This window comes from Aulonocara stuartgranti (assembly GCF_965226115.1).
Source record: "Aulonocara stuartgranti genome assembly, chromosome: 3".
NCBI lineage: Eukaryota > Metazoa > Chordata > Actinopteri > Cichliformes > Cichlidae > Aulonocara > Aulonocara stuartgranti.
In genome coordinates, this window is record NC_138941.1 from 2523711 (window position 1) to 2540120 (window position 16410).

Here is a 16410-nt window from a genome sequence, read left to right on the forward strand (position 1 = left end):
CTGAGGTCTTCACTAGGATCTTCAACACTTCACTGTCCAAGTCCTGCATCCCTCCAGTCAGCCATCGTTGTCCCATTGCCAAAGCGCACCAACATTAGCAGCCTCAATGACTACCGATCAGCTGCTCTAACCCCTGTTATAATGAAGTGCTTCGTGCGATGTCTCATCATGTCCTGCCTGCCACCCTCACTCGCTCCAGTTTGCATACAGAGCTAACAGATCAACTGAAGATTTTACAACGCTCCACAACACCATCTGTCACCTGGAACAACAGGGGTGTTATGCCAGGCTGATCTTTGTTGACTTTAGCTGCATATGTGTATGGTTGTCCAGCTGCACCATGGCACACAAAAAGGCACTTCAGGGTTCAGTTGACCTGATTGGCTACCTCCCTGGACGTTTTGGGGGGTAACAGCAACATAAACAATGTCCACATGCACTCATTCTTTTGCTTATACCTTTCTTGGACTTAAAAAAATCCACTTTAAGTTACTGTGTTGTGTTTAGTTGTGCGTAGTGCCGACGTGGGACAGTTTCCAGTTTCGTTGTACTATTGAACTAGATATGACTGTGCAATAAAGAGTTATCGCTTATCTCTAGAGTATAAATTCTTTTTCTTATAGATTTCAGTAACTGTGAAGTTTTCAGTTAGATTTTTGTGTTTTATGTTTGCTTTTTTGAACTCTGGTCATCTGAAAAAATAAACACAGTGACACTTATGACACTCATTACTGATTCAGTATCATTTGAGGTGCGATAGTTTTCCCATCACAGTAAAAAATAATTTCTTATAAATAATTGAGATGTAGAGATGTAATCTGCTAAAGAAGTAGATAGAACATGTGATGAGACTCACTGTCTGAGTCACGTTCTCATGATTTACAGATCAAAGATGGAGAAGCCCTCACCAGTGCAGCTCCTGGAAATGTTGCGAAATTTGGGAGAAGAGGAGCTGAAGGTTTTCCACTTTTACCTGCAGCATGAACCTGGAGGTGACTTCACCAAAATCTATAAGTGCCAGCTGGAGAACGCAGACAGACTGAAAACAGTAGATGTGATGGTGCAGGTGTATTCAGACCGTGTGATGGAGGTAGCCCAGTCGATTTTAGGGAGAATGAATAAAGGTCAGTCAGAGGAAAAAGAAACACGAAACACTCCGTGTGATATGCAGACACCACATTGTCACAATTTATTGTATGAAATGTATTAAACTGAGACTTTCTAAATTTTTCTTTTCTTTTCAATGTATGTTTGAGTACAAATATTATTAATACATTATTTTGAAACTATAGAGGTTTTCATTATCAAAGAGACCAACTGGTGATTCAAGCTGCACTTTCTTCCAACAGGAAGTCCCTCAGCTCAGGAGGCTTCATCGCGTTTGTCAGAAGGTACGAATTCATTTGTTTGTCTCTAAAAACATCAATAAGGCAGAAACAGATCTGAGCTGACCAATTAGAGCTCTGGTTGTTTCCATGTAGTAGCTCTGCTGTATGACTAAAGTCAGAGCTCCAATAAATGAAAGGTTGTTTGGTTTAATAATGTCTAACTTTACTTCGCCGCATGTAACAGCAAACAACGTTAAAACAGAGGACAGAGGTTACAGAGCTTTAGATGAGATGTGAGGATGGTTCATTGCAGATGACAAGAAATCTAGAAAAACATCTAACATGTTTGGACTCAGAAATAGTCATACATGACATGCTTTAAGGCCTTATGATACATTTAGACCTTCACTCTTCATGGTTTAAATTTTAAACCAGAGTTTTTAGAAATGTATTCACATTTTATTAAGTAAAGTGATATGTCTCTAGCCTCAGCTCTGCAGTACGAGTAAAGTCTGAGCTCTAATGAATGAATATCTCTTTGGTTTAATATTTCTAACTTATTTCACTGGATCTAACAGCAGATACCTAATATTTATGCCCTGGACTTAACTTTTAATGTTTTTAATTAATTAATTACAATTACAATTTTTAATTAAGTTCATCAAGTTAAAAGAGAAGCCAAAGTTTCAGAGCTTTAGGTAACGTTGGAGGACGAACTGGATTATGCAGATTTCTAAAAAATGTATTACAACATGAACTTTATCTTTATTTTTGTCTACAGACTTGAGAAGATTTAAAATTTTTATTTACTTTTGAACAAATTTTTAAGTAGCCAATACTCTATTCTTCAATGTATCACTCCAAAATTACAGCATAAAACTTCTGGGTTTTATTTTTTAATAGTATTTGTTTCCAAAAATGGTCTCTACTTTTATTGTGGAAAAATACCTGCTGGAAGTCAATGGACCATTTTTCAAAAAACCTTAACAAATATCTGCTTTTTTAATTCAGATGTTCTTCATAAGTGTCATCGTAAACTTAAACCTGCACTGAAGAAGAAGTTCCAGTGTGTGTTTGAGGGCATCGCTAAAGCAGGAAACCCAACCCTCCTTAATCAGATCTACACAGAGCTCTACATCACAGAGGGAGGGACTGCAGAGGTCAATGATGAACATGAGGTCAGACAGATTGAAACAGCATCCAGGAAACCACACAGACCAGAAACAACCATCAGACAAGAAGACATCTTTAAAGACACACCTGGAAGAGATGAACCAATCAGAACAGTGCTTACAAAGGGAGTGGCTGGCATTGGGAAAACAGTCTTAACACAGAAATACAGCCTGGACTGGGCTGAAGACAAAGCCAACCAGGACATCCAGTTCATATTTCTATTCACTTTCAGAGAGCTGAATGTGCTGAAAGAGGAAAAGTTCAGCTTGGTGGGACTTGTTCATCACTTCTTTACTGAAACCAAAGAAGCAGGAATCTGCAGCTTTGAAGACTTCCAGGTTGTGTTCATCTTTGATGGTCTGGATGAGTGTCGACTTCCTCTGGACTTCCACAAAACTACAATCCTAACTGACCCTAGAAAGTCCACCTCAGTGGATGTGCTGCTGATAAACCTCATCAGGGGGAAACTGCTTCCCTCTGCTCGCCTCTGGATAACCACACGACCTGCAGCAGCCAATCAGATCCCTCCTGACTGTGTTGGCATGGTGACAGAGGTCAGAGGGTTCACTGACCCACAGAAGGAGGAGTACTTCAGGAAGAGATTCAGAGATGAGGAGCAGGCCAGCAGCATCATCTCCCACATCAAGACATCACGAAGCCTCCACATCATGTGTCACATCCCAGTCTTCTGCTGGATCACTGCTACAGTTCTGGAGGATGTGCTGGAAACCAGAGAGGGAGGACAGCTGCCCAACACCCTGACTGAGATGTACATCCACTTCCTGGTGGTTCAGGCCAAAGTGAAGAAGGTCAAGTATGATGGAGGAGCTGAGACAGATGCACACTGGAGTCCAGAGAGCAGGAAGATGATTGAGTCTCTGGGAAAACTGGCTTTTGATCAGCTGCAGAAAGGAAACCTGATCTTCTATGAATCAGACCTGACAGAGTGTGGCATCGATATCAGAGCAGCCTCAGTGTACTCAGGAGTGTTCACACAGATCTTTAAAGAGGAGAGAGGACTGTACCAGGACAAGGTGTTCTGCTTCATCCATCTGAGTGTTCAGGAGTTTCTGGCTGCTCTTCATGTCCATCTGACCTTCATCAACTCTGGACTCAATCTGCTGGAACAACAACAGAGAATCTCTACATGGTCTAAACTATTTAACAAACTAAAACTTCAATCTCTCCACCAGAGTGCTGTGAACAAGGCCTTACAGAGTCCAAATGGACACCTGGACTTGTTCCTCCGCTTCCTCCTGGGTCTTTCACTGCAGACCAATCAGACTCTCCTACGAGCCCTGATGACACAGACAGGAAGTAGCTCACAGACCAATCAGGAAACAGTCCAGTACATCAAGATGGAGCTCAGTGAGAATCTGTCTGCAGAGAAAAGCATCAATCTGATCCACTGTCTGAATGAACTGAATGATCGTTCTCTAGTGGAGGAGATCCAACAATACAGGACTTCAGGAAGTCTCTCCACAGGTAAACTGTCTCCTGCTCAGTGCTCAGCTCTGACCTTCATCTTACTGTCATCAGAAGAAGATCTGGATGAGTTTGACTTCAAGAAATACTCTGCTTCAGAGGAGGCTCTTCTGAGAATGCTGCCAGTGGTCAAAGCCTCCAACAAAGCTCTGTGAGTAAACATGTTGTCATCGCTTCATTGTTAAAATCATGGGAAATAAATCAGAAATGCTGAGTTCAAAGAGCACTGTAACATTTTTTTAAAATAGTAAATTAAATGATCATCAGTCACTCGGTAAATATATGGTAGTTTTAATGTTTCACTCCAGCATTTCTAAAACACACTTTGTTCTGTAACTCTTATCAAAGGACAATCCAGACCCAGCCTATAAGAACATGAGCTCTGATGCTTCAGCCCCTCTGACAGGTTTATTATCCTCAGCTTGTTCATTTGTCTCCAACTCCAGGAGTTTGGTTGTTTTATTCTAAAGCACAAACTTCACCTGCCAGACTTCACCTACATCTTTTTCTGATGTTCATAATTTAAGTTCAAGTTTGTATCTCACTTTCAGTGCACACCCTCCCTTTTTAAATATAAATCTCTGCTGTGCTGTCATGTTTTCATCCTGTATGGAGGGAGAAACTCGGTCTTCATTACTGAAATTGCCTCTAAGGTCGTGTTTCTTGTCAGTAACCATATGTAACTGTAAGGCTTCCATAACCAGTGTTATCACAGAATTACAGTGGGTTCACTCTGGGTCCTCTACAGTTTCTTCCCACTGTCCACAGACATGCAGTTAGGTTACCTGGTGATCTAAACTTCATGCAGGTGTGAGTGAGAGTGGTTGTCTGTCCCTCTGTGGGCTTAGTGGAAGAGACTGGATGGATCTCTGCTTTGTCTTTGATATATGCTGACAGCAAACATTCTCCATGAAGTCTGCATTTCAGCTCATCTCCTTTATACGCACCTTTAACAGGAAGAGTTTTATACAGCTAGTGTTTAAAATCAAGTGTTATTCACAATACACAGGTAATGAGCATGATTATTGAATTACTAAAATTTTCTAAAATAATTGTTTTAGTTAATATTGTATGACAGTGTACACAGAATTATTAGCTCAGTAGGCAGAGTGGTCGCCCCATGATCATAAGGTCAGGGGTCGAATCCACCGAATAGTTACCTTGTGGTACCCCTGAGCAAGGTACCATCAAGGTACCAATCATGTGCACTGGACTGGTAGCACTCATAGTCTCATAGGTTTAAATAAATTTTTTAAAAAAAGGGTTCAACATATAAACAAATTTAATTTGATCACATATATTGTTTGTTTTTTTTTTGTTTTTGTTTTTTTCCTTTCTCTCTCAGACTGAGCAGCTGTAACGTCTCAGAGGAAGGCTGTGAAAATTTGTTGTCAGTGGTCAGCTCCCAGTCCTGTAGTCTGAGAGAGCTGGACCTGAGTACCAACAGCCTGAAGGCTTCAGCAGTAAAGCTTCTGTCTGCTGCAGTGGAGAGTCCACATGCCAAACTGAATGTTCTGAGGTCAGATCAATTTGTATTATGTTTAGTTCTGTTTGTTTGTGTTTGATGTTTGTTTTTGTTTATGTCTTTATCCAGTTATCCTTGTTTCATAGCATTTTTATTCATTTCAAAGTTAAACAGAAGTTTTACTAACCTGCTCAGCACAAGACAATAAGCTATTGCACCCTGATTACACTTTAACAACAATCTTTATTCATGTTTTTATCTTCAGACTTAACATCTGTGAACTCTCAGAGGAAAACTGTGAAGCTCTGTCCTCAGTTCTCGGCTCGCAGTCCTCTAGTCTGACAGAGCTGGACCTGAGTATCAGAAAGCTGCAGGATTCAGGAGTGAAGCTTCTGTCTGCTGGACTACAACGTTTAAACTGTAAACTGAATACTCTGAGGTCAGATCAGAAAACATTTAGTTTTTAGAATTATTAATTAAAGTTCATACATATGATGTTGTATCTTAGTATGTTTATGTTTCCTTTAAAAATAGAAAGTCAACATTTAATGTTGTGAAATGTATTAACAAACTCTACATGAGTACTTGTTTTATAGATTGTCTTTTATTTTTCAGACTGAGTGGCTGTAACCTGTCAGAGAGAAGCTGTGAAGCTCTGTCCTCAGTCCTCAGCTCCCAGTCCTCCAGTCTGAGAGAGCTGAACCTGAGTAACTCTGACCTGCAGGATTCAGGAGTGAAGCTTCTGTCCGCTGGACTAAAGAGTTCACAGTGTGCAGTGGAAACTCTCAGGTCAGGATTCAAACTTTTCCACAGATGATCATTTGAAATGTGATTTATATTATTGTATAAACAGGTAACTTTTACAGCTGTCAAGTGAACTTTTATTTACATTTGAGTGGATAATTGGACTCTGAATTACTAAAAGTTGTTATAGTCATGTCTCTGTTTATTTAAAAAAATACTTCATGCACTGCCTAATTTAAAGATTTAGGCTCCTTTGGGCCCATAATATATATATTTGATTTCTTTGTGAATGAAATTAGGAGGATATTGGCGACTGCTGATTGGCTCGCTGTTTGTTTTTTATTCACAGTACTTAATTTTAAAGGCTGATTTCTCAAAATGAGATGTTTATCTTTTCTTCTACAACACGTGGAGCCACCAAATCTTCTTGCTTCATTTATTCATTACAGTTTGATTTAAAGAATATTAGACTCATAACATAATAAATACATTTATTTCACTTCTTCTTGAGAGAAAGAAAGGGATGACTGGGTGAGCTCCAGTGGTTCATCCCAGCAGAGAGAGCGGCACACTGGGCTGCAAATGATCACAGTAGTAATGGCCATAGTTTGATAAAACAGGCAGTCTTACCCTGTAGATAATACAGGGTTCTGGTGCCGATGTGGGGGAGGGGAGTCGCCCGGTACTAACTACATACTACTAACTACCTCATCCAGATGTCTTCCCTACTAAACCTGATAAGAAGTAACTGCAGTAGCCTTATAGGTCAAATCAGTTTCACCTGTTAAAGTTAGCTCCACTATTAATTAGGGGTGGGGGAAAAAATCGATACTGTGTAGTATCGTGATATTTTGTTTGCTAATAATGTATCGATACAGGGACAGCAGAAATCGATATTTTGTTACAAAAATTTTTTCTCTGAAGTCAACATGCTCTGGAGTGAGAGCATGTTGACTTCAGAGCATGTTGATCCTTTTTCTGAGCAACAATCCTGACATTCCTTCACTGTCCAAATGTGTTTAACTTTTTTTTTGGCAGCAATAAACATGACAGTTTACTTATTTTAATTTAAGACATGTTTAATTTTAATTAAGTTTGAAACTTTTTTATTTAATGTAAAATTATATATTTTTTTAAATTTACTTTCAAATTCTTCAGTTGCTGAAGGGGCTGCATAGTTTTCATAAATTGCATAGTTCAGAATAGCTATAATTGTACCAGATGGTTGCATTCAGTTAAGTTGGACTAGACTGTAATACAAACCGTTCAGTTTGTCAACAATAAAACTGACTGAAATGAGAGAAAGACTGAGTGTGAGACTTTGATATTAGATAAAATGAATATTGATAAAGTTTACCTTTATGTGCAGAATTTAAATATCGCAAAATATTTTAAAAAATCGCAATAATATCGTATCGTGCGTTAAGTATTGTGATAATATCGTATCGCGAGTTGTATGGTGATTCCCACCTCTACTATTAATGGTGTCACTTGTTATTTCTGGGATGAGTTTAGTAGCCTGAACAGCTGCTTAAAGGAAAGTAATTAAATAATAAAAATAACCTAAGTCCGGGGGAACCTGCAAGAGCTGTTTGCACAAAGAATAATGCTCAGACTTTGAGGTTTTATCGTTTTACACAAGGTTTAAAAATGAATGTCCACAATTGAATTGCAGAAATTGTTATTGAGCTAATACTGATGTAGTTGTTATCTTTGGTAAGGAGAGGTTGGAGGAAGGATGAGCACAGTCAGGCCTAAAGATGCTCTTAATAATAATAATGGATTGCATTTATATAGCGCTTTTCGAGACCCTCAAAGACCCTTTACAATCCCACTACAGGGAGTGCAGAATTATTAGGCAAGTTGTATTTTTGAGGAATAATTTTATTATTGAACAACAACCATGTTCTCAATGAACCCAAAAAACTCATTAATATCAAAGCTGAATGTTTTTGGAAGTAGTTTTTAGTTTGTTTTTAGTTTTAGCTATTTTAGGGGGATATCTGTGTGTGCAGGTGACTATTACTGTGCAGAATTATTAGGCAACTTAACAAAAAACAAATATATACCCATTTTATTTATTTATTTTTACCAGTGAAACCAATATAACATCTCCACATTCACAAATATACATTTCTGACATTCAAAAACAAAACAAAAACAAATCAGCGACCAATATAGCCACCTTTCTTTGCAAGGACACTCAAAAGCCTGCCATCCATGGATTCTGTCAGTGTTTTGATCTGTTCACCATCAACATTGCGTGCAGCAGCAACCACAGCCTCCCAGACACTGTTCAGAGAGGTGTACTGTTTTCCCTCCTTGTAAATCTCACATTTGATGATGGACCACAGGTTCTCAATGGGGTTCAGATCAGGTGAACAAGGAGGCCATGTCATTAGTTTTTCTTCTTTTATACCCTTTCTTGCCAGCCACGCTGTGGAGTACTTGGACGCGTGTGATGGAGCATTGTCCTGCATGAAAATCATGTTTTTCTTGAAGGATGCAGACTTCTTCCTGTACCACTGCTTGAAGAAGGTGTCTTCCAGAAACTGGCAGTAGGACTGGGAGTTGAGCTTGACTCCATCCTCAACCCGAAAAGGCCCCACAAGCTCATCTTTGATGATACCAGCCCAAACCAGTACTCCACCTCCACCTTGCTGGCGTCTGAGTGGGACTGGAGCTCTCTGCCCTTTACCAATCCAGCCACGGGCCCATCCATCTGGCCCATCAAGACTCACTCTCATTTCATCAGTCCATAAAACCTTAGAAAAACCAGTCTTGAGATATTTCTTGGCCCAGTCTTGACGTTTCAGCTTGTGTGTCTTGTTCAGTGGTGGTCGTCTTTCAGCCTTTCTTACCTTGGCCATGTCTCTGAGTATTGCACACCTTGTGCTTTTGGGCACTCCAGTGATGTTGCAGCTCCAAAATATGGCCAAACTGGTGGCAAGTGGCATCTTGGCAGCTGCACGCTTGACTTTTCTCAGTTCATGGGCAGTTATTTGGCGCCTTGGTTTTTCCACACGCTTCTTGCGACCCTGTTGACTATTTTGAATGAAACGCTTGATTGTTCGATGATCACGCTTCAGAAGCTTTGCAATTTTGAGACTGCTGCATCCCTATGCAAGATATCTCACTATTTTTGACTTTTCTGAGCCTGTCAAGTCCTTCTTTTGACCCATTTTGCCAAAGGAAAGGACGTTACCTAATAATTATGCACACCTGATATATGGTGTTGATGTCATTAGACCACACCCCTTCTCATTACAGAGATGCACATCACCTAATATGCTTAATTGGTAGTAGGCTTTCGAGCCTATACAGCTTGGAGTAAGACAACATGCATGAAGAGGATGATGTGGACAAAATACTCATTTGCCTAATAATTCTGCACTCCCTGTATTCATTCACTCTCACATTCACACACTGGTGGAGGTAAGCTACAGTTGTAGTGGTAGGTTAGGTTTTGCCCAAGGACAAAATGACCAAGACAGAGAGAGCTGGCTCATCAGACAGACAAGCTCATCTTGTAACCTACTGGTTCGCTGGTCAGCACACCAGCTGACTAGCGAACCGGCTAACTAGCACACCAGCTAACTAGCACACCGGCTAAATAGCAAATCAGCTAACTAGCAGACCAGCTAACGGCAGCCACAAGCTGAAGGACGATTAAATGTAGTGGAGATATCAGAGATGACACTGGTGTGTCCGATTCACTCTTTAGCACTCTGGTCACTCCGGTGTGTCAGCCAGAACACCACTGAAGGCCAAATGATCCCAGCATGTGGAATAAAGAGCTTAAGGTTTGGTTTGAGACACTTTATTCTTTCACTGATTGATTCTTGCGGCTGTGATCATGTGTGTGGTTTCTTACAAAAAGGAAGTACACAATACAAATACATGACAAATAAGATGAATAGATAAGTTACATATCCAGTTATATGTACGTACATCAGTATAGCTAATATAGCCATATATAAGGACAAAGATCACAGTACTATAATGCAGTAATGTTAAACACAAAGGTGTATATCTACATAAATCTGTCCTATCAGTGATCAGGGTACTGTAGTATACTTCCACTACATAAACTATAGAAACTAAACGACATTAGTGTGACTTTAAGTTACCATCAGTACAGACGAACTGATGGTAGTTGTACAAAATAAAGGCATTGCAATTATTGTGAAGGGCTTCCGGTTAAACTAAGATCAGCTGATTACCTCATAACAAATTGTTTGCTATAGAACGCAGCTCCCACTCTTCATTAATATCATGTACTGTAACTCCCAAGTAACCATGGTTACCCAGCCACGCCCAGTAGTCTCCAGAGAGACCAACAGCTGGTGCACGTTGTAACGCCGTGGCTTTCATAGTCTCTCCTTTTTCTACAGCTCATGTGTTCTTCTTGTGATGGTGCGTCTTGAGGGAGGCTCATACATGCCGTCATTTGTTGATCCTAAGAACGTTCCTCAGACCGACTTCTTCAACAACACTAATCAGCCTGCAGTTTGTAGCTACTCACTTCACTGTGGTGTTTGTTAGCTTGTCTTTCTTTGGTTTTATCCTGACTCCTCCCACAAGCTGATCCTACGTAGTCTGCCCAAGCCTCCCACCTCTGTTTGTTTGGGTGGTTTGTTTGCTGCCATCAACAGCGTGTAATGCATTTAAGTGATACTTCAGACATGAAGTACTGCGACAATAAAAAACTCAACTTTGCTTAAAAATAACTTTAGTTGTATCAACACTGCCCTCTGGAATAATTAGACTTTGGTGACAAACTGATGTGATCTCCATGTTTCCTTTGTTGGACTGTGGGCGAGTGTCAGAACTGAATGTACTGAGTAACATGTGGAGTTTAAATATGTGTCAGTTCCAGTTTTAGAGCTCTAAAGTGCAGCTATCATGTTAGGAATATGTTAGGAATAGACAGGAACACTGAGCACACTGAGGTCAAATCTTTATTTATCCAGTTCATCTGTAGGCTGAGCTCAGTCCATCCATTTAGTGAAATGATGTTTAAAGGTCTCCTTGTTCTGTGAGCGTGCACAGATCCTGAAGCAGAAAGCCTGGGTTAACAGAGAAATGATCATCACTGTGATGATGCTCACCATCTCTGACTGGGATTTGAGGTTTTGTCAAAGCAGCAAAGAAAGCCTGGCTATGTTGGACTGGGTGTGGAAGCAGCTCCCAGTTTGAGTTCAGGAGACAGACACCCTCTCTACTTTGACGATCAGCTTCAAACTTTCCTTTTTGATAAAACTTATAGTTAGAGCTGGATCAGGTGACCCTGAACCATCACTTAGTTATGCTGCTATAGAGATGGATAACAGATGGATTGTTGTTTTGTGTGTCTGCAGTCTGTCAGGCTGTCTGATCACAGAGGAAGGCTGTACTTCTCTGGCCTCAGCTCTGACCTCCAACCCCTCCCATCTGAGACAGCTGGACCTGAGCTACAATCATCCAGGTGACTCAGGAATGAAGCTTCTGTCGGCTGGACTGAAGGATCCAGGCTGGAGACTGGACACTCTCAGGTATGGAGAGAATGTCTGATATAGGAGGAAGAGCTGGAATCATTTCCTGTGTCTTTCACTCACTTCCTGTTTGTTTCCTGCAGATGAGACATGAACAATCACACATGCAGGAATATTTTCAGGGACAGACACACTAGTCTAGCTGGATAGTACGTGGATATTTATGTAGGGGGTCTTCAAGGAGTCTGTTTGCAGGAACATTAATGATAACTGATAAGTCATGTTGAGAGTTTCATTCAAAGTAGACTTACAGTTAGGTAATATTTGGACAGAGACAACATTTTGTAACTTTAGATACAAGTATCAGCCATGTGTGTGTTTCCCATGCTGTATGTCCACAGTCACAGTGACAGTCAGTGACACTGACAGAAGGATGAAACAAGGCTGTGAATCATTTCAGTCTGTGTGTGTGACAAAGAGGCAGACAGGAGCAGCTAACATTTGGAAATGGAAGCTTACTGGAAACACTACATTCACGGCTGAATTCACAATAGATTTGTTCTCAAGTGCACATTTAGCAGCTAATGCTAATACTGTTTTCCCTTTGCTTTCTACAGCAGCTATTGCTAAGTAGGCCACTTTGCTCCGCTAAGGATTTGTGTGACCATGATGGAGACTCTGATAAGCTAATGCTGCTAAGCTAATGCTGTTTATGGGCCCTGTTAGAATCAATATTTCATTCTCATTCTTTTTGAGAACAATATTAACGTTTCACATCATTATAACACAGGAGAAAAGGGTATTGGCATTAGCTACTAGTGCTTATTCACCTCAAATTACCTTTAGCTGCTAATGGCAGCCTACTTAGCATTAACTCCTCACTAATATAATGCTAATTTACATCAAATTAGCATTAACTGCTCATATTGTTATAAGGAAAGAGAAAACGGTATTAGCATTTGCTGCTAATAATTATTCACCCCTAATTAGAATAAGCCGCTAAAAGCAGCCAACTTAGCATTAATTCCTCACTTTGTTGTTACCCAACGGAAAAGAGTATTAGTATTAGCTACTATCATTTTTAATAAGTAAGAGAAAACAGTATTAGCAGTAGCGCATAATGCTAATTCACGTCAACGTAGTATTAGTTAATAATGGCAGCCTACTTAGCATTAACTGCTCACTAATATAATGCTAATTCGCATCAAATTAGCATTAGCTGCTCAAGTTGTTATAAGGAAAAAGAGAAAACGGTATTAGTATTAGCTGCTAATAATTATTCACCCCTAATTAGAGTTAGCCCCTAATGGCAGTCTACTTAGCATTAACTCCTGACATTGTTATAATGCAGGGGAAAAGAGTTACCATTATCGGATAATGCTAATTCTCATCAAATTAGCATTAGTTAATAACGGTAGACTTCATATCATTAGCTGCTGTCATTCTTACAAAGCAAACAGTATGAGCATTAGCGGTTAATCCTTTTTCATCTAAAATTAGAATTAGCCACTAATGGCGTATTGTTAAAAAGTAAGAAAAAACATTGTTAGCATAAGCGGATAATGCTAATTCATCTCAAATTAGTATTAGCTAATAATGGCACCTGCTTAGCATTAGCTGGTCACATTGTTATAAGGCAAGAAAATATGGTATTAGCATTAGCTGCCAATTTCTATTTACCTAAAATTAGCATTAGCCACTAATGGTAGCCTATAGCAAAAACTTCTTAATGCTAAATGAAGTTAATTAATGCTAAGTAGGTTTAACTGAAATTAAAGTAGTGTTAGCATTAGCTGCTGATATTGTTAAAAGGTAAGAAAAAACATTGCTAGCAGCAGCGGATAATGCTAACACACATAATAATTAGCATTACCTAATAATGGCAGCCTTCTTAGCATTAGCTGCTCATATTGTTATAATGCAAAGGAAAAGAGTTGGCAAAAACAGTGTTAGCATTAGTGGATAATGCTAATTCACCTAAATTAGCATTAGCTAATAATGGCTACGTACTTAGCATTACCTACTAATATTGATATAAAGCAAGAAAATATGGTATTAGCATTAGCTTCTAATGCTTTCTCATCTAAAATTAGAATTAGCCACTAATGGCATCCTATTTAGCATTAACTCTTCACATCGCAAGGGAAAAATTAGAATTCAATAAAAAAAAAAAAGTGTTCACATTAGCTACTTGTATTGTTAAAAAGTAAGAAAAAACATTGTTAGCATAAGGGGATAATGCTAATTCACCTCAAATTAGTATTAGCTAATAACGGCAACCTACATAGCATTAGCTGGTCACATTGTTATAAAGCAAGAAAATATGGTATTAGCATTATCTGCCAATTCCTATTCACCTAAAATTAGCATTACCTGCTAATGGCAGTCTACTTAGCATTAACTCCTCACTAATGTGATGCTAATTCACATTAAATTAGCTTTAGCATTAGCTAGCATCAGCCTACCTAGCACTAGCTGCTCACATTGTTAAAAGGGAAGAGAATACGATATTAGCATTAGCTGGTAATATTTATTCACCCCTAATTAGAATTAGCCACTAATGGCAGCATACTTAGCGTTAACTCCTCACATCATTGTAATGCAAATGAGGCTAACTTGCATTAAATTAGACTGCTGTTATTAGCTAATGCTATTTAGCAGTAGCTGCTCACATTGTTATAAAGCAAAGGAAAACGATATGAGCATTAGGTTCTAATGCGTATTTGCCTTAAATTAGACGTAGGTGCTAATGGCAGCCTACTTAGCATTAGCAGCTCAGATGTTATAATGCTAGGAAAAAGAGTGTTAGCATTAGCCGTTCACATTGTTATAAAGTTAAGGGAAATAGTGTTAGCATTAGCTACTCACATTTTTAAAAAAAGTGTTAGCATTAGTGCATAATGCTAATTCATGTCAAATTAGCATTAGTTAATAACGGCAGCCTATTTAGCATTAGCAGATAATGTTGACCTTGGCCCACTGGAAAAGTTAAGAACTAAAGATTTAGGAGTGTTTCTCGATAGCTCTTTCTCGTTTGAGAAACAAATGAATTCTGTTATTAAAACCAGCTGTAAGGTTTATATTGTTGATTGTCATTTATGCTTAGAAATATTTACTCATATTTGCTTAGAGTTGTATAATCGATTGCATAATGATAGAGGTTTGATCCTGAGTAGTCTGTAAAGACTCTGTGTGCCTTCCAGAGTGCTCTGGCATGCACACACCACTTGGGGCCATGAGAGAGGTCGTACCCTCTCTTACTGATTTATGGTGTAGGACAGGGGTCTCAAACTCAATTTAGCTGGGGGCCGCTGCAGGCAGAGTCTGGGTGAGGCTGGGCCGCATTAGGTTTTCCACAAGAAAGGCATGGTTAAAAAATTCCAATCTTCTCAAATCTCTTTATTTTTATTTTTTAACACAAAATATGAAAAATGAATAAACAAATTAAGAATTAATAAGAAAATAAATCAATCTGTAATACATAAATAAAATAATAATAAGATATTTTTAGTCAGTGAACTTGTGTGTTTCTTTCAGTCTTCTATATCTGCTGTATTTAGATTGAAATGTCTGTATTAACAGTTCTATAACCTTCTTCTGAACATGAATGGAACACTGTAGAAAATGAACTGTTCTTCTGAACATGGCTTCTCTTGCCTACTCCTTGCTGCTAGAGACCTGGCAGCGTTTCCTCTCGCATAGCCGAGCCAGATTCGGCCTGAGGGAGGAAGCAGTTGCGACCCTCAGTATGTCTTGAAGATGATCATCCGTAAGTCTGGACCTGTACTTGGACTTATTGAAGGTCAAAGTGGAGAAGAGCTTTTGGCACAAGTATGTGCTACCAAAAAGGCACATGGTCCGCTTGAACATTCGGGAAAGCCGAGGGAAACTAGGGCTCAATTCTCTCAAAAATTGTCCAAGCTTGTCTGCTTTTCCACTCACCTCCCTGAACTTTGCTTTGAGTTCAGAGTTGCACTGCAGCTCAATGAGCTCCATTTGAAGCACAGAAGGGGCATCTTGCACATCAAAGGAGAAGGGGTCCGCAAAAATGTGAAAGGTGGCTCTGTGTGTCTTGAAGTCAGCAAATCTGTGATCAAATTCCTCCTGTAGCCTCAAAATGACATCAACATACTCGTCAGCACTGAATGGTGTGCCTGCATCCACGAGTGCCTTGCATGCTGGGAAATGGCAAAGGTTTGTCTGAGAGAGCTGAGCTTTCCAGAGCGCCAGTTTTGTGGAGAATGCTCTCACGTTGTCATAGGCAGCACTGACAAGTTGCCCCTGGCCTTGTAACGTCTTGTTCAGTACATTAAGCTCATGTGTCATATCAACAAGAAAAGCTGAGTCCATGAGCCATTTGGGATCAGTTAGCACAGGAACACTAACTCCATCCTTCTCCATGAAGGCTTCACTTCTGCTCTCAACTCAAAAAGTCTCTTTAATACATTTCCCCTGCTGAGCCAACGTACCTCAGTGAAGTCGAGCACATCCCCATATTCTGACTCCATTTCCTCTAAAAAAGCACAGAACCTTCGGTGCTTTAAGCCCCTGGATCTGATTTGGTTGATGCATTTCACAACAATAGACATCACATTGTCAAACTTCAGGCATTTGCTGCAAAGGACCTGCTGATGGATGATGCAGTGCAGAGCAATGGCCTCCTCCACGCCTTCCTCTTCCAGTTTGTTTTGTGCCACCAGTCCATGTTTCCTCCCTGTCATTGATGGCGCTCCATCTGTTG

General features: G+C 39.7%; 1 protein-coding gene across 1 annotated transcript in view; it reads left to right on the plus strand.

Moving 5' to 3' along the window:
• Nucleotides 1-16410, plus strand: part of LOC309700386 (protein NLRC3-like) — a 123193-nt gene that overhangs the window by 101601 nt on the left and 5182 nt on the right. The window contains exons 3-7 of the mRNA XM_082523906.1: nucleotides 886-1124; nucleotides 1350-1391; nucleotides 2340-4137; nucleotides 10590-10704; nucleotides 11560-11729. Coding sequence (XP_082380032.1) covers nucleotides 893-1124; nucleotides 1350-1391; nucleotides 2340-4137; nucleotides 10590-10704; nucleotides 11560-11729 — 2357 coding nt within the window. The 5' untranslated portion in view covers nucleotides 886-892. The remainder of the gene's footprint in view (nucleotides 1-885; nucleotides 1125-1349; nucleotides 1392-2339; nucleotides 4138-10589; nucleotides 10705-11559; nucleotides 11730-16410) is intronic.